General features: G+C 47.1%; 2 protein-coding genes across 3 annotated transcripts; both read right to left on the bottom strand.

Moving 5' to 3' along the window:
- Nucleotides 1–2,358: 2,358 nt before the first annotated feature.
- On the bottom strand, nt 2,359–3,452 carry LOC133267369 (late histone H2B.L4). Its single transcript, XM_061449666.1, has 2 exons — nt 3,322–3,452; nt 2,359–2,630 (listed from the first exon to the last, which is right to left on the bottom strand). The coding sequence occupies exons 1-2, from the start codon at nt 3,436–3,438 to the stop codon at nt 2,394–2,396; spliced, it is 354 nt and encodes a 117-aa protein (XP_061305650.1). The 5' UTR covers nt 3,439–3,452; the 3' UTR covers nt 2,359–2,393.
- Nucleotides 3,453–7,308: 3,856 nt separating this feature from the next.
- Nucleotides 7,309–18,065, bottom strand: ABCF2 (ATP binding cassette subfamily F member 2). 2 transcript variants are annotated; one of them, XM_061449664.1, is made up of 15 exons: nt 17,926–18,065; nt 17,486–17,654; nt 15,182–15,394; nt 14,094–14,276; nt 13,597–13,768; nt 13,354–13,449; nt 12,634–12,736; nt 12,454–12,549; nt 12,229–12,348; nt 11,496–11,585; nt 11,149–11,259; nt 10,839–10,901; nt 10,271–10,399; nt 9,240–9,443; nt 7,309–7,918 (listed from the first exon to the last, which is right to left on the bottom strand). In XM_061449664.1, the coding sequence occupies exons 2-15, from the start codon at nt 17,637–17,639 to the stop codon at nt 7,781–7,783; spliced, it is 1,872 nt and encodes a 623-aa protein (XP_061305648.1). In that variant the 5' UTR covers nt 17,640–17,654; nt 17,926–18,065; the 3' UTR covers nt 7,309–7,780. The 2 variants fall into 2 exon arrangements, with proteins under 2 accessions (XP_061305648.1, XP_061305649.1); XM_061449665.1 differs by lacking the exons at nt 10,839–10,901; nt 17,926–18,065 and having other exon boundaries at nt 17,486–17,769.
- Nucleotides 18,066–18,083: the final 18 nt, after the last annotated feature.

Here is an 18,083-nt window from a genome sequence, read left to right as displayed (position 1 = left end):
ACTGTTACAAACTGAATAACCAGCATGGTGATAACCTGGGCTGGTGCAAAGAGGCCCAGCACAGGAAGGAAGCACTTGAGGAAGAACAGCAGGAAGCTCAAAGACAACATAAGCCTTTAGCAATCAGAAACCTGAAACCTGAAATAAGGAGATTGGAGAACTGTGGAAGAACCCATCCAGCTTTCCATAACAACCCTAGCTTTCCACAGGTATCCCCTGTAATCTCTGCTCTTTGTTGTATTTTGCTGTTTTCAAACAGCAGCTGTCATCCCGTCCTACCAAACAACCTAGATGTCCACAGTTCAAACTGCCTTATAGTTTGTAATGCAAAGATTAAAGACATGATCCGTGTTTTTATACATTTATCTGCAAGCAGCCAACGGGAGGTTTAGCTTTTTTAGTTGCATTAAGTTTGAATACCAATTTCTACAGGACTCCATAAGACAGAAAGTCTCCATTTATGATCTCCATTAACAACTTGCTGAGAACTGGACAGCTCAGAGAAATCAACCTGCTGTTGGGTGCTCCATAGTTGACATATGGAGCTAAATAAAACTTAAGTGACTCTTCCTAAAACTCATAAATGACAAGTCTGTGATGCTATCGATCAAGTCCATGATTTGATAAAATAAGATACACTGTACATAAACCACTTCAGTGCCTTATGCTCTAACCCCTTAATTTATTACCAAGCAAGTCTTAGAGAAGGGTTTCCTTTATTTTACCTGGAATTAATTATAGACTAAGTGGCCCACATTTAATAATGCTATCCTCCTTTCCAAAAGTGAAACACAAGGCTCCCTCTCTGAGCCTTTCCTGCTACTCCAGGTTTCGTTTTGGCTTTTTGGGGGTTTTGTTTGTGTGTGAGGGGTGGGTGGGTGTTGTTTAGTCACTTACTTTTAAATAAATGCCAGCAGACCAGAGAACTCCAACCTATTTCTTCAAAACCCGGGTAAAAGTTATGGACACACCGACCTTGAAGCAGCTGTCCCAGCTAGCTGCTATTTAACAACTTTTTCTTACCCACGAATGAACAAGGTAGTATCTTTTTTGGTTTAATAATACTTTATTAATCAAACACAAAATACTTTATTAGAAACAGATGGTATTGCTGTACTTACTGCATGCTTCTTCATGCCAGGATTTTTGTTGTTGTTTTTTTTATGTGTAGAAGTTTGTCTTAACTTCTCTATTACCAATACTTTTAACCTCCATAAAGGAGGCATAAAGCCTATAGCCAACAGGTATTTTCCACTTATCTAAGCTACATCTTTGTTATGCCACCCTCCAGCACCCCAGTTGCAGCTTTCTCTGAGCCAGGTTTGGTTTGCAGTTCAACTTTCAGCTCCCTCCATCACCAGGACCCAATTCCATAAACATCTGAAAAGGTTTCAGAAAACTCACTTAATTTTGCCGCCACCTTCTTGAAACCAATTTGACAGAAAACTTTACTAACAGCTTTCCTCCTCTGAAGGATAACATTATTGACATGAGGTCTCCATCTGCTCACCATGCTTATGATGAAGACAAGACCTTAGTAGCAGCTGACGTCAAAAGCCGGTGGCTAGACCACCTTTATTCATTGTAAAGGAGTGAGGCTACACGTAACTCGGTCGAGCTGCAAGAGGTTATAATGGGAAAATGCAGAACATTCAGATGCCACAGCAACTTTACCAGCTTGTATCAAGCTTCCAACATGCGCTCCCCACACTAACTTGTTTAGAGAGGAGCATGTGGAAGGGAATTTAGCCTGTGATAAACTAGGACAGGTTTGTGCTCAATCCTCTTTCTGGATTGATAGTTAAACCAATCCTACAATTCTTCAGATAGGCTAGATCCCAGGCTAAAAGTCCTTGCAGTCATCAGCAGCATGCCAAGAGAATCCTTCACCTTTTCCAACACTCGCATCCTTCTTCCTCCTAAATTTGGATTAGCATTCTGCTCACTCTCCCCTTAGGAAATACCCAACCAGCACCTGAAGAACTTGCAGCTGAGCTTCTCACCAGTGAGAGCTCCCAGCACTTCTTGCTTCTTACCCATGCTGGACCAGCACAGATAACCACCACAGCAAGTGGAACCGTCCCTCCTCTTCTCCTATTGCCTACAGCACCAGCCACGACCCCCAACCACTATCACGTGTTGAAGGCAACAGCTGCTCCATACCAAATCAGCAGTGGGAAAGGGCGATAGGCAGGACCAGAGCAGGATCACCTCCAACCTCCCATCCCACTGAAAGCTCTGACCCAGCTCCTTGGGCCCCCTCCAACATCTGCCAGCCCTATCCATGGTGAGGATGGACACTCACTGCCTTCTCCTCCCAGCCTTTCCCCCCAGCAGCACCATGACAGGAGAGGCACACTCAGTGCAATGGGACTTTATTGGGGTCTGGCCAGTCACTTGCTGCTGGTGTATTTGGTGACAGCCTTGGTGCCCTCAGAGACAGCATGCTTGGCCAGCTCACCAGGCAGCAGGAGCCGCACGGCCGTCTGCACCTCCCGGCTGGTGATGGTGGAGCGGTGATTGTAATGGGCCAGGCGAGAGGCCTCCGAGGCCAGACGTTCAAAGAGGTCATTGACGAAGGAGTTCATGATGCTCATGGCCTTAGAGGAGATGCCAGTGTCCGGGTGCACCTGCCAGATGGTAATCAAGCACTGTCTCACAAACCCATCATCCTGAAGTGGGGGCCACACTTCCCCCCCTTCAGACAGGGCACTCAAACCAGAGTGGGACAGTGTCCCCCAGACAGGGACCCTCATTTTCCACCCTAAGGGTCTCAAGTCCTGTGCCACTTACATTAGACTGAAGAGAGGCTTTGGGATTGCACTGGCAAGAGCCTCTACACAATCCCTTATGGAAAACCAGCCTGTGAGAAGTGGAGGTAGAACATGAGCTCCAAGTCTTGCCTACAGGATCATGCAGGCAACTGAGGCCCAGACAACTCATGGTTACCTCTGAAAAGGTCTTTTGCTCATCTCCCCAACAGGAATTACCAGAAAGATTTAAATTCTTGCACAGAGGGCCAGCACCAGCCCTATTGCCTTTTACTCAATCATGTCTTTAGGCAAAGCTATGTACTAAAGCTTATTCTCACCAAGAAACCCTTTCTGATTGAAGCCCATTTCTTGCCTTGCCTCTTGCTCAGAATCCCCCTCAACATGTACTTTTGAGATTCAGCTGCAGCAGCCTTGTACCCACTTATTCTGTTTTCCATCTCCCTAATAAGCAGAGTTTCCTTCCTTTTCTTTAGGCAGTTAACATGCAATGGGCAGAAGTGACTTTACATATGAAGCTGCTTCTAGCTGAAAAGAAACATTTGCTCACCTGCTTCAGTACTTTGTAGATATAGATTGAATAGGTTTCCTTCCTCTTAGGCTTCTTCTTGGACTTCTTCTCCCCAGAGGGGGAAGCATGACCACACTTTCTCTCACTTGCACTCATCTCAATCTCTAACAGAGCAATGAGTAGGTGCCATGGGGCTGGTTATATACTAAAGGCAGCAGCACCTCACCTGCCCCAAGTGCACTCCCAAAGAGCAGAACAAACACACACCTGTAACTGATGATTCCACTTTGCACTAACTGAAGGGCAGCTAGCATGGGAGGACCTTGGAAGTTACTGACCCAATTAAATTTTCAGACCTGAGAAAAGCTCTGAGAGTAACATGGGCAAAGAGGTGGGCAAGAGCAATAGCATCTCATTCATATGGGGCAGAAGTGTCAGAGGAAAGCTATTCCAAGGTTTTGGTGAAAGGTGCCTTCCTGCTTTGGTAGAGTGTATAAACCGGAGTACTGCCTTCAGAATCAAATGGGTGGAACCTCTTCTGTGCTATGCAACAGATAATGCAATCAGTGCAGACTCAGTCATTGAAGGGACTATCAGTCTAGTGAACTGAACTATAAACATCCCAATAGCCAGTATTCGTCCCACTATCTCAGATAGCCTGCTCCTGGGAGTCCTGCCTGCTATACATAACAGGGCCTTGAAGGATGGAAGGGAGGCAGTGGGAGGGTGAACATCCTGAATATGTATTTGATCTTGGAAATCAGTGATCACACCAGTGCTGATAACTATGATGCAGGAATTAAGCCAGGAAAAAAAACATGTACAGCAAACACAGTACAGAAGAGAACAAAACAGGAAGTTTCCTGTCCTTGAGATGGAAAAGGAAGCCTTTCTCTGAGCAGGCATCACATCAGGTGTTTCATAAAAGGGTGATACCTTTGAGGTATTACTTCACGTACCTTTGAGATACGTAATGTACTTTTGAGGGAGGAGGCACTGGCACCTCTGTGCTGCCATCCACACTGTCCCCTGCTCAGGGCCTCCATTATACTGGCATGTTCTTAGCAAATCATGTCTTCCAAGGAGTGAGTTTGGGAGACTTGCTCATCAGTCACTGTGCCAGTGCTTGTGCAGACAATAGCGTTTCACTGAACTTAGGTTCATTCTAGGCCTGTCTTCAAGGGAAGGCATCTGGCCACCCACCCTTAGTGCAAATAAAAATCACAGTGACAAGCAGGGTCTAAATATCACAGAAGGGCTTCTTGCATGCAAGAACTGAAATATTAGTAACCAGGTGGAACATGCTAGAATGGTCACATCAGTGCATTCATGACAGAGAATAGGCTTGGGCATTGAAGATATGAGGTAGTGGGATCCTTCTGGGAACACTAGTGACTCAGTATATACTGAGAGCAAGGAGCAGGCAAAATCACTACCTGTGTTTTCAATGAGGCCATGCATTGACAAGGACCAGTACAGGGCTTCTCTCCTGATGTACATTTCACACACCAGTTTACAGACCTGTAAATAGCTGAGATCTTTGTGTTGAGGAAGATTGTTCACTGCGGCTGAAGCTGTTTTACCTTTTCTCCCGGTCACAGCAAACAAAAGCTCTTTCATGCTAAAGGAGCTGTTAGCCCTTGTACCTCTCCACAGCTCCTGCTGCATCTGGCACCAGCAGTTACATGCACACAGCTTGTTTTTTTGACAAAATCTTTAGTTAGAAGAAAGCCCTTTGTGGAGAAGGAGCAGTGACTGGTCACTCAGCACTAAGCACAAGGAGCCATTAAATAGCAAGGGCAGAGGCTCATCCAGTGATCAGTATGGTCAGATCTGTACTCCCAGACTGGGGAATTACCACCGCTTCCCTAGACTGCATGTGCTAGAGGCTGTTCAGTGTGGAAGCCGTGTGCTCATCTTAACTCATCCTTGTGATGTTTTTGTAGTTTATGGATCGAGTCACAACACAAAGACAAGGGAATCCCACAACCTTGCACTTGATGTAATACCTGCCACTTCTGGCTGTGGCTGTGTCACTTTTAGACTTGAAGCAAGAGTAACGCTGTAGAGGCTCGAGGCCACTTCTTTCACAGAAATGACCATCCTAGCAGCTAGATACAGTTTTGCTTTTCTGCACGACCAGAAAAAGCCTAGCTCAAACAGTTCAAAATGCCACTGCCCAGCTAGTGGCTGTCTGTCTCGCAGACATCAGTACTACAGGCCATATACCTGCCACAGCTGCTTCAGTGCAGTCTTACAAACTGTCTGCATAGAACAGGTTTAAACCAAGTCTGAAATAACAGACTGATATGGCATGTATGAATATATACTTCATTTTACAAGTTTTAGCCTATTGTGACCTCTAGTGCAATTACAGCTACTTTTGCCTTGAACATGTGTACCGCTGGTCCTTGTTTGCTAACTCAGAGACCTGTCTGCAACTGAGAAATTCCTCGTGTTTTGCAGCAGCAGACAGCTAACACAGCTAGAAAAATTCTCAAACTACTGTCCATCATGCTGGCTGTCAATGTTCCCATGCACTTCTCAGGATTTAGTATTCCCAAAGAACTCAGTGTAAGGTTTTATCCTAGATTTATTATTGCCACCATGGCTCTCAATTACTAATCTGAAATGGAGAGATTAGAGTTGTTGCCAAATGTTTGCCAAGAATCAGGAAGAGCAGAATGAACAGCTCTAACCTCAGGTAGGCCTTTGTGACCTCACCATTCTCATAGCTACTTTGCAACCCTTTCCAAGTCACCAACATCTTTCTAAAACCTAGAGAGCAGAACAAAGACATGCATTCATCCATTCTTGTTTCAACTTTTGTGACACCAATCAGCCTTTACAGTAATTACTTATGTGTGGGCTGCTTTTACTCTTCACTGTCTGTTAACTTCTGAGTACTACACTCTGAAACTTTTCAATGCAATCTAGCCTTTTCTGCAGAACTTGAACAGCATTTATACTAACCTGCATTATTTCCTCAAAAATAATACTTCACCCCTCAGATCATTGCTAAACCCACTGAAAAACCTGATGTTCTGCACTGTATACTGGAGGCAGATCCCATTGTGACATTCATCCTGTGGATGATCTGCAGCACTTCTATAGCAGCAGTCACAACTTGTATGGTTTAGTTGGAAAAAAAAAAACAAGGAAATGCTTTACTCAAAAAGTAAGATCCACAGATAGTTGGCATCTGAGAAAGTAACTGCAAGAGAGTGAGCACAATTACTCCATATTTGTCCTATTCTTCAATTTGCCTGCTGACATGTACTGATGGAACAGGTTACCAGGCTACACGAGCCTCTCACATAAGCAGTACAGCCACTGTCACGTGTCAGAAGTAATTAAAATGACAGCTCGAAATCCTAGGAATTTTATAGGATTTGGATTGTTATCTTTTTCTTTAGTATGTTTTGTTAAAAGAAATGAAAACTGTATTTTATTCAAGCTTCTATGGCAGAGGGTGAGGTCTGAAACTTTCCTAAAAATTTGCCATTAAGAACAAAAATAAACCAACTTTAGTCAATTAGTCTTGTTTAGTTATACCTGCAGGGAACAAATAACTTCATAGTGCAAAAAATGCTAAATTATTGAGTCTTATTATTCAACCCATGCAATTCAAGGTGAAGGAAAAAGCACATGCCTAAGCCATTCTGCTGCAGACAACAAACACACTGGTATTTTATAGATCTAAATTCTGTTTCTAACAGCCAATCTTCAGAATCCTTCGAAGTTTTGTCTGTCCAGAAAGCATGTGTGGCTTGCTCCCCCTTCTGTCACAAACTGGAAAATACAGTGTTCACTGGATCATCAGAGGTATCCTAGGTGTAAGGATCATGCTCACTGCTCTGTACTTCCAGAGCTCAGTACTAACCACTTCATAGATCCCATGAGTTCTGGTCATAACTTTGGTAGTAACTTCACCCCAGAAGACACAGCTCTGCATCCTCACTTAAAACTCAGCACAAGCTGATCTGCCCCAGCATGCCCCAATAACTACTATGGCTCACAAGACAAGAGCGTTCTTCCCTCTTTATTGACTGGTGGATTCTCAGGCAGATTTGTTAATTACACTGTTAAATAATAGTTAAAAACAAACCAAGGCCAGAGGAGTTTGACGTGAAGTATCTAAACTGAAGCAGAAATTGGGAAGGAAGAGGTGGGAGAAGCTGGGCTGGGGTCTCCACTTCTGTATCACTGCAGCTCAGACAACCTAACTGCCACTGCCGTGATCCGAGATCATTAGATTCCAAGGCCCGGCTCAGATAGGACATCATCTAAATATGGAAACGGTTGCCCAAACGTAGCCAGATCAGGAGAGATCTGTCCAGATACAGAGGTGCAAGGCAAGTCAAGGGGAAGCAGTATTGCAGCAATCCTAGAACACAGCCAGAGATAGCAGCAGAGTCCCATTCCAGTCGGCAGATGGGCGAGTCACATTGGCCACTGTCAGTCTCCACAGTGAGCATCTGACCGACTGCTCTAGAGCTCACATGTTGTGGGTCTTTTTGGTGAGCTGCGGATCCTCACCCACCAGCTTTGACTTGAGATGTTCCTTGTAGGAGAGGATGTCGCCTTGCCACTTTGTGATTGTCTGCTTCTCACAGACCCAGATCTCCTGTGCAACCTGAAAGCAAGCACAGGAGAGGTTTACAGTGCAGCATTTAATAATTTTACCAAAGTTATAAAATTATCCAAAATCCACTGTCTGAAGTATGGTAAGAAAAGAGTTAGGGTTAGGGCTAGGGTTTCACACTTCACACTTCAACTACCAAAGAAAAATACCTGTAGTGAAATATCTTACCTGGTGTTTTCTGCATATTTCTACAAGATTCTAGAACTAAAAATCCTTGATTCCTCAACAATTTTTTTTTTGTTCATGGACTAAGGAGGTGTCCTAGGTTCAGCAGCAGTAGCAGTCATTTTTCTCCTTAGTAGCTGGTACAGTGCTGTGTTTTTGACTTTCAGCCTGGGAACAGCGCTGATAACACTGATGTTTTCAGTTGCTGCTCAGTAATGTTTACTCTGACCAAGGACTTTCTGATTCTCATGCTCTGCCAGGGAGGAGGGGAAGCCAGGAGGAAGCAGAGAGAGGACACCTGACCCGAACTAGCCAAAGAGATATTCCATACCACAGCACAGCATGCCCAGTATAGAAACTGGGGCCAGTTACCCAGAAGAGTTAGAGCACTGCTTGGTCGGGCTGGGTATTGGTCAGAGGGTAGTGAGCGGTTGTATTCTCTTTGCTTGTTATTTCCTTTACCATTATTATTATTGGTGGTAGCAGTAGTGGTTTGTGTTATACCTTAGTTACTGGACTGTTCTTATCCCAACCCGTGGGAGTTACATTCTTTCGATTTTCCTCCCCATCCCTCCAGGAGTTGGGGGGGGAGGAAGGTGGGGGAGTGAGCAAGCGGCTGTGTGGCTGACTGGGCTTAAACCACAACAGGAGGAAAGCCTTTCCTGCTCAACTGGGCATTGAAGGGAAAAAAAAAAAAAGTAGTTCTTGAAGTGAACTACTTGCATGTAACACACTGAAAAATAAAATTACACCTGAACTTGCAGATAAAGCTATAGCTGATAAATCAGCGCTTGATATTTGTGTGTACATGGTGCAATTTCCTTTGCCTGTGCAGACTGAGCAATAAACTACTGTGCTAGAACTACTCCAGTATCATTTAAGAACACCTAGTTAAGGCCTCTATAGTGTCACTGCCATTTAAATTATTCTTTACTTCTAGGGTTTTGTTGGTTTGTTTTTTTTTTTCCAGTACCTAATGTGTTTCTAGGCTACCTCAGCAACTATTTCACATGAACATGGCAAAGGAATCATGTCCAGAGATTCCTTTCATTCACACATCATCTTGGGATGAGTCGGTTGAAAACACCCAGTTTAATTACTTAGAATGTTAGAAAGGTGCTCTGACAAAATTCACTACTTTTCTTACCTGCTGGATGAGTCTGAAGTCATGGCTGACAAGCATCATTCCTCCTTCAAAGTCATTAATAGCATCTGCCAGAGCATCTATTGTTTCTATGTCCAAGTGGTTGGTGGGCTCATCCAGGAAAAGCATGTGAGGATTCTGCCAGGCCAGCCACGCAAAGCACACGCGACACTTCTGCCCATCAGAGAGGTTCCTAATGGGGCTCACCTGACAAACACAGACACTGTTTGCAGCTCTGCAGGGAAGCTTACACACTTCCACCCTGACCACAAGATACTCAGATCTCACTGTGTTTCTAGCAGCTACATGACACAAGAGGACAAAGTCTAGTCAGTCTTACACCTAGACTAAGCTTCTCTCACCAGCAGAACAAGGGAATTCCAGGGACTTCTGAGAAGAGTCCATCACAAAACCCAGCTTGTGGTAAAGGTTCCAAAGGGCAGTTAATTGAGAACTGACGAGTGTTCAGTGCATACTGACACAACCATAAAACTACTCTCAAGTTCTGGAGTGACAAATGGAGAACAACGTAAAAAACAACGCTGAATTGCAGTGATGAGGACAACTCCTGTCATACATACATGTGATGTTGATATACAGGAACATGTCATGTTTAGACTTAGAGCACCACTGGTGATCCTACCCTGTTTGAGCAAAGTGGTACCCACTCCCAGTTGAAAATGTGTTCTAGCATTTCTGCCTGCTATTCATCTCAGTAATAAGAAACAAACTACTTCAAGTTACAATTAAAATATGCGAGTCTAGGTCTATGCCACAATTTGTCTTCCTTTCACCCAGATTCTGAGGTCACCCACTCCAACCCACATAGAGCTGCAATGCGAAGAAAGTTCCTATGAGCCATGAGTTATTTTTTCCTCCAGTTTCAAAAGCTGAGATTGAAAAAACATTTTGATGCTGTCGTGTGCTATACTGCATACTGCATCACACTGTCAGACATCAATTGAGCAACAGAAAATGCAACAGCTTTACTTCCCTCATGAGCAAAAAAGCAAACCTCAACCACTTGTACTCACCTGCTGTTTCCCTGTCAGACCATATCTGCCAATGATTTTCCTCATCTCCTCCTTCTCTTTGATCTCTGGGTAGCATTTCAGCATGTACTCCAGGGGTGAGAGGTCTAAATCCAACTGCTCTTGCAAGTGCTGACAGAAGAAGAAAAGTCAGCTTCAGGCTATGCAGGCCATCCACTTCATGGCCAAAAGTATTTCCCTCCCTTATAAGCCCTCTGTACCTGCTGAGCAGAACACATGAGCCAATAAACCCCCTCACAGCATAGCCACTGTGCAAACTATTACGAAAGGAATCTCCATTTCAGGAGCAGGGGTCCTGCTTCAGAATAGCAGGCTTGTACACGACCAAGCACAAGGCAACCATCTCTCCCCTAAAAGTCTAGAGGCTAAACAGAAAGGACCACAGCAAGCCTCTAGAGCCCATTCACGGAATGGAACAGTTCCTTCCCCCATCTCCAGGCACAGAAAAGCAGCAGTGGGAGAAGCCTCAGAAACAGAGGGGCAAGATTCCTCATTCCTGACAGCTTTTTCCTCAGCAGTTCATGTCCCTGGTGGCTGCTGTAGGAAATACCTGGTGGTATCTACCGATCTTCACATGTGAGTGCTTGCGGATCATCCCATCTGTGGGCAGCAGCTAGAAAAGGAAGATAGAAGCATTTCACCACAAAATCCCTCCTTTGGCTGTAGGCCAGAAATACAGAATCCAGATATCTCTCCTGTGGCACAGAGGAGGCAGCCTGCACAGATAATGTGAGATACTGCAGCATGATCTTAGAACTTCCAAGGCCTGACTGCGGTGCTCTGGCAAATAAATGCAGCTTCACTGAAGACCACCCCAAGAATCAAGGTCCAGAACAGAGTAAACAATGTAGGGAGCATACCTCTCCTGTGAGCAGTTTCAGCAGTGTTGACTTTCCAGCTCCATTGGGTCCAACAAGAGCTACACGGGTATCCAGGTCAATTCCAAACTCCAGGTTGTTATAGATCCATGGCTGCGAACCACAAAAATCATGACACATATGCTTTTCCACTACTACCCAGAACCTCCATGTTCCACCTGTAATACTCTGTCCTCAGAAGACTTAGCATTAACACTGCCAAGAAGTTTGATCCACTAGTCATTCATGCTGCAGCCCGATCAGAAAGCTTAGCCAAAAGCCTTATACTCCCAAACAAGGCAGGTACACGAGAAATCTCCATACAACACATGCACGTTCCCCATACTCACCCCATCCTTGGTGTATTTGAAGCTGACATTCTGCACCATGATGACAGGAGGAGGGATTTTCCCACAGGATGGGAAATAGAATGACAAAGTCTGTTAACACAGAATATCCACTTGTTAGAGACCCTGGAGCATGAGACAACCCAGTTATTCTGGTACGTCACTACAGACATCACCTGCAGACAAAGCCACCAAGCCCCTCTAGCAACCCAGATTTATTCTGATTAGTTGCCTGCAAGCTCACTTACTGGATATGAGAGTCCCTATTTTTTTTCCACTTGAAGCAAATTTGGGCTTGTTCTCTTCAAACAAATACAAATTGATCTAAGCATTCTTCCCCATCTTCTCCAACCCTCAGACATTCATTCCTGATTTCTGTGTCTGCAAAATAGCTTTATTGATATGACAAATCCCCTTTTCTCCCTAGAAAATTACTCCTCCTCTTCAGCATTACACTATCTTCAGTACAGTCATCCTTCACATCAGGAAGGGTATATCATTCTTGCTCCCAGTTATGCCAGCCATTCCCGCTCTCACAGAATCATAGAATGGTTTGGGCTGGAAGGGGTCTTAATGTTCATCTAGTTCCAACTCTTCTGCCCCAGGCAGGGACACCTTCCACTAGACTAGGTTGCTCGAAGCCCCATCCAACTTGGCCTCAGCTAAAGATCACTCTACTTATCTAGCCCATGTTTCCAATACTGATCTCCAGATGCAATCCCATGTCTCATCCTACCTTATCATTCACAACTCTCTCTGTCAAGCCAGCAGCCATCATTTTTTGAAGGGTCTTCTCCTTGCTCTGAGCCTGCCTGGCCAGCTTCGCACTACCATGACCAAATCGTGCAATGTAATTCTGCAACAAAACACAGTTAGCTGAAAGCCATAGTAACAAGGTTGAGGAGGTGCAGGAATGCCCACCTGCATGGGTATAAAGATGTTCATGCAGCTAGGCAGATACCTTCATATGGGCAATCTGATCTTGCTCCCAGTGGAATCGCTTCATTTGATTTTCTTCTAGTTCCAAGCGCGTCTTTACGTACTGATCATAATTTCCCTAGAAAGAGACCATGGAAAGTAATACACATCCAGAAAACAGCTCCTCTGTTTTTGCCGGTTGCACAGGGCACCGTTTACTCACCGTGTAGTACTTCAGTTTGCGGTTGTGCATGTGGATTATGTTGGTGCAGACACCATTCAAGAAGTCCTGGGAGTGGGATATCAGCACAAGGATCCGCTTGAACCTAGGGCACCATGTAATTTATTAATTTGAGATTAAGGCAGGAAAATAATTCTTGCTTGTTGGCCTTGATGGTGACAAAGGATTTACATGCACCAGATCTCTCTTGCCTACAATCGGATTTAGAATAAAAAGATAACAGCCTTGGAGATGCTCTGGGAAATCTGGAGTAAAGCAGCTACAACCAGCTGCAGCATGCAAATACTACAAACATTCTCCACTGTGTTAAAACACTGCTCACCATAAGAAAGCCCTCGCACATGTTCACAGAGACAAGAGCTGGCCACCCATCTGGTAGATGACTAGTGCTACTGATGCAACTGACACCACTGGCATCACACCTTTAAGAAGTTTCAACCTCTGCTGCTTATTTCCACCTTGGTACAGACTATCATCTATCAGGCACACTATGACTTGCTCTGCTCCAAATCTGTAAAATCTGTATCAAGAACCCTTCCACAGATAAATGTAGCAACAAGCATAGAAAGGTGTCTCTGGTATTGCAATAATTACGTAGCCACAAGAACCATAGATAGTTATTACGGTAGCGCTTGCTCATGGGCAGACAAGACGTTCCAGCGGAAAAGCACAACATGAAGCAGCAAACTCCTTCATGCTTACGTTTTCAGCTCTTCCTCCAACCACACACAGGCATCCAGGTCAAGGTGGTTTGTGGGCTCATCTAGCAGCAGCATGAAAGGCCGAATGAAAAGGGCTCTGAAAAGAGAGGGGAGATGTGTGTAGGGTAAATGCAGGTAACCCAAAGCCTCTCAGCTCCGAGTTCTGAGAACTGTGTATGTGGCTCTGCAGAGCCAGGAGCAGGCAGGCAATCTCCCAGGAGGCAGCAGGCAGTATAACACTCACCTAGCGAGAGCCACCCTCATTCGCCAGCCACCACTAAAGTCCTTCAGCTTCTTCCGCTGCATGGCTGGGCTGAACCCCAAACCATGAAGGATACGTGAGGCTCGTGCTTCTGCCTTGTCAGCATCCAGCTCCTCCAGACGTTCATATAACTCCAAGAGTTTCTCACACTCCGCTGAAAGAGAGCCTGCCTGTCAGCACTTCTACCAATAAAGGGCTCTCAGCTGCACCTCTATACAGCTAGGAAAGCTCCTAGTCCATCTGCTTTACTGCTATTCAGCCCCCTCCATTCCTAAGCCTGAGACACTTCTTAAGAAGCTGCACAGATTAATTTCATTCAAAGAAGTGCAACCCCACAGGACTTTTCAACTAGTACAGGGCAGCTGGGGGAAAGAGGTATCATAACATATAAAAACTCTGCCAAGGAACCCAAATAAAACCTCTTCTTCGGTGGGGAGGGAAATGAAGGAGACGTCCCTTGGGACTCAAAGAAGCTTTACCATCTTCATGAGCCAGACGTTCCGCTTCTCGTTCTAACATGGCCCTCTCTGTATCCACCTCCATCACACACTGTAGAGGGGTCTTGTCACTGGGAGGCATCTCTCGGGTCAGGTGATAGATGTCAATATGCTCTGGGATGGGCACTTCCCGTTTTCCAATAGCTGACAAAAGCATGGATTTCCCTGTGTGCAAAGATACTCAGCAATTAATTGTTGGAGTCACTGAGTTATAATGTCACAGAGAAATAAACGAGATGCAGTCAGATCCCATTGACTGCCTTCCTTTCCAACTCCAAAAAAACCCTTGGGAATTTCTTGCCCAAGAGGCCAGAACTGGAGACACACTAGAGCTTACTGCCTTGCTGCGACAGCTGCCCTCCCAGCAAAAGCTCACCACCCCAAGGACAGGACTGAGACATGAAGAAGCTCTTTGGAAACCACTGCAGTTCAGCCCCTGCCTGGATTTAAGGAACTTTATGTCTGCTGTATTTTTCCTGCTGTCTAGCTAGGCCTGACATCCATTACTAGGACCCCAGAATCTTAAGACCTCTAACATAGAGGAAAATAATGTACTCATCACTGCAGAGCCTAGGAGCTTTTCTGAAGTTAAACCAGCTGGTCACTCTTACTAGCTCTTCTTCAATTACTCCTATATTCTGCATCTTTCCATGTAGAGCATTGCTTTCTCAGGGGATAGTACAGCTGTTTTCCCATTAAGACCAAATCATACACTCATACTGTGCAAGTTCTTTGACCAATAACATCAGCATTGGGTTTACTGACACTACCAAACAAATCCTGCACACAGGAATCAGGTAGATTCACGAAGCCCAGACATCTCCCCCAACTCCCCACAGAAACAAGTTCAAATGCACAGTCCAAAGCCAGAATGTAACCTCATACTTCCACCAGCATCCTAGCAATTCCTCTTCCTGGGTGGGGAGATGGGAGAATGGAAACTACCATGTCCCAGCCATGACTGCCTAACTGCCTGCTTTCTTGTTCCCAGCATTTATGACCAGCTTTTCAGCAGTATGGCATCTTCCCCAAGCACCAAAAAGCCCATGGCACTGTGCCCCACAGCTTACCAATCCCATTGAGTCCAATAAGGCCATAGCGCCTTCCGGAGTTCAGCTCGAGTTTTGTATCACTGAGCAACTCCTGGCCGTGGAAGGTCAGCGAGAGGTTAATGATGTGCACATCAGTACTGTTGGGATGGGAGGCCAGCACTCCTGTCACAGCACGGGCAGCGGCTTTCTTTAATTCAAAATCCTCCAGTTCCTTTGTAAGAGCATCCACCTCTATATGCAGACAAACAAGAAGTGTTATTGATTTACCAGCACAAGGGAAGCCACAAGCCTCTGTATCAATAGGCCCAGGATCAAGAAAAGAATTCTCATGCCCCCCTTTCTACAGAAATGTTGAGGAGGCTCAGATGCAATGACACTCATTTTTTCAGCTTAGCAGATGGATATACAGGATATAACAGGAACTTCCACCTGCTCTCCAAATAAAATATGACCAATAGAACTAAATGAGCAGCCAGAACAGCCAGCCTGTTATCCAAATAACAGGACTGGGACTAAACCCCATCGCTGGAAGGACTGGGGTGGGAAAAGAACTTACAAAGTATTGCTTTGCAAGCTTAAGGAAAGAGCTGGCCAAAAGAAAACTTGGATAGGAAATAAATGAAGGGAAAGTTGAGAGGACAAAAAAAGCAGCAGTACTGGAACAGGTCCTACCAATTTTTTTTTTTAGAAGCTAGTATGCCCATATGCATGTCCCCCTCTTCATTTCCTCCTACATTATATGAATCTTTCCTTTTCATCAGTTGCTGCCCTGAGTTACAGACTGATTTCCATTCCTCGGTGAGACACTGCCATTTTGAAGAAGGGCACTGATGATCTCAGAAATACTCCACCTGCCCAGAGATGAGGCCTGGGGTCCAGACAGTTTGTGTTGAAGCCAGTGAAGAAGAGCACCCTGGCTGTTAGCATCCAGCACTTCTGGCAGAACCACTCACTCAGCAAAATCGCTATTATCAAGTGCCTTAACCAAGAGGGAGTAGAACTGTTAGCCGCACTGATGCAGGACCTTCTCTGAAAGCACGGGCAGTGCAGGCAGACCGTAAGAAGCAAACCAGATAAGCACACTACAATCCTTGACCGCCGACCTCTGCTCTTCAGCAGCCAGACCCACCAGCTCCTGCCCCGCTTGCCCTGACCGGTGCCGCCGGCCGTATCCTCTCACCGGGACGGTGGACGGGAGGGCCAGGCCGCTGCTCCCCAGCCCCACCAATAGGAAGGCAGTATGCAGATGCGCCGAGGCAGCCGCCGGTATTGGCCGGCTCGGTCCGGGCGGGCCCGAGTCTCCGCCCGCAGCTGGCGGCGCGGGATCGGGCCGCAGTCGCGCCAGCCATCGGCTGGGTCTGGCCCGTGACCCGGTCCCGCCAACACCGGTGCTCTGGAGCGTGCCTGGGGACCACGAGGGCGCTCGGCAAGGAAAGGGGCCCTCGGGAGTGCCCTGGGTCTGTGTCGCACGCCATGCCTCCTGAAACAACGGACCGTGAGCTGAGCCCGAGAAAAGCCCGTGCGCCCAACAGCCTGCCGGTTACCGCGTGGGCTAAGTACGGCCAGAAAATAAACTCAGTGTAAGCTTTCCCTCGGCTGTTTCCTTTACGGAGGTCAGTATCTCTTTGTTGACAAAGTCTCTTTCATTAAGGTTGTCAGGCTCTTAGTTTCTGCAAACCAGGTATGTCCCAGAGAAAGGGATGAATAGAAAGGCTCACAGCAGTATCAGCAAGAACAGTGAGAATTCAGGCACTACAATGGTTCCTGCCACAATTAAAAACAACAACAACAACAAAAAAGCCCCAAAGCCAAACAACACCCCCCAAAAAAAAACAACAAAAAATTCCACCCAAACAAAACACCCCAAACCACAGCTCTCCAAACTAAACTAACAAACCCCACAAAATCAAAGCCAAACAGGTCTGGGCATCAAGTACGAGAAATCGGGACAGTGTCTCCGTGAGAGAGAAGAAAGAGACACCATCAGCACCCTCTACCTTTACCTTGCCAGCCTCAAGCAAGGGCCGGTAAACCCTTCACTGCGCAGCTCATGGACAGCCACCAGCAACTGCCGGAGGTGTCCCGCCGGCTCAAGGAGAGAGCGGCCAAGACGTCGGACGCCGCCGCTGCCCCAGCACAGGCAGCAGCCCGCGCCCGTGGGGTATTTCGTCTGGAAGGGAGCCGATACCCCAATACACTGAGCCCTGGGCACAACCGCATGCGTCCGGCCAGATGCTGCCGGGCTGACCCCACCGGGGGCTGGGGGGCCGTGGGGAGCACCCGGAGCAGTGGGACTGTCGTTACGGAGGGGCCGCCTCTCACCTGGCAGCGACGTTCCGTTGGCCTCCGGGGGCCGGACCTCCTGCGGCTCCGTCCCAGCATCGCCGTTCTCCTCTGCGGCGCGGCGCGGCCGCTGTCGGGCCTTGGCCGCCTCCTTCTTCTTGGCCGCCTTCTTCTTGGCCAGGTCCGAGGGCATGGCGCGGCGGAGGGGCTGCGGAGGAGGTGCGACAGGCGCCGTTAGGCCGCGCCGGCCCGCACCGAAATCGCCCCGCCCCCGTTCCCCGCCCCGGCTCGGAGCACGCGGCGCTGCCGGGCCTGACCGCTGGCTGCCGGCCCGGCCGCTGGGCTGCCCTCGCCGTGCCACGCTGCCCAGCCCAGCCCAACCCAACCCAACATAACATAACATAACCTGGCCCGGCCAGACCCACTCCTCCTTCCCACCCCGCGACTCCAATCGCCGCGCCGCGCGCCCCGGCCCGCACCGGCTGGTCCGTGCCTTCCTTCTGTCGCAACAGGACAGCTGCTACCGCGTGCGCACGCCCCGCCCACCCCCGGAACAGCCACCAATCGGAGCGCGAAGCGTCACTCGCGCCGGGCGCTCCGCGGCTGCTCTGGGAAGCGGAGTCCGTCGAGCAGGAGC

Source organism: Pezoporus flaviventris, unplaced genomic scaffold (genome assembly GCF_033815535.1).
Source record: "Pezoporus flaviventris isolate CSIRO_AGI_PZ_B2104156 unplaced genomic scaffold, CSIRO_AGI_Pfla_v1 ptg000007l, whole genome shotgun sequence".
Lineage (NCBI taxonomy): Eukaryota > Metazoa > Chordata > Aves > Psittaciformes > Psittacidae > Pezoporus > Pezoporus flaviventris.
Note: the sequence above shows the minus strand (reverse complement) of the source record. Positions and strands in the feature narration are given on the sequence as shown.

Excerpts from the sequence above, each read along its gene's own strand:
- LOC133267369 (XM_061449666.1), bottom strand. The coding sequence starts at position 3,438 with ATGAGTGCAAGTGAGAGAAAGTGTGGTCATGCTTCCCCCTCTGGGGAG. Across the intron at positions 2,631-3,321 it reads TCTACAAAGTACTGAAGCAG|GTGCACCCGGACACTGGCAT; the intron begins GTGAGCAAATGT and ends ACCATCTGGCAG.
- ABCF2 (XM_061449664.1), bottom strand. The coding sequence starts at position 17,639 with ATGCCCTCGGACCTGGCCAAGAAGAAGGCGGCCAAGAAGAAGGAGGCG. Across the intron at positions 11,260-11,495 it reads TCAAATACACCAAGGATGGG|CCATGGATCTATAACAACCT; the intron begins GTGAGTATGGGG and ends TGTGGTTCGCAG. Across the intron at positions 10,400-10,838 it reads AGATCGGTAGATACCACCAG|CACTTGCAAGAGCAGTTGGA; the intron begins GTATTTCCTACA and ends TTCTTCTGTCAG.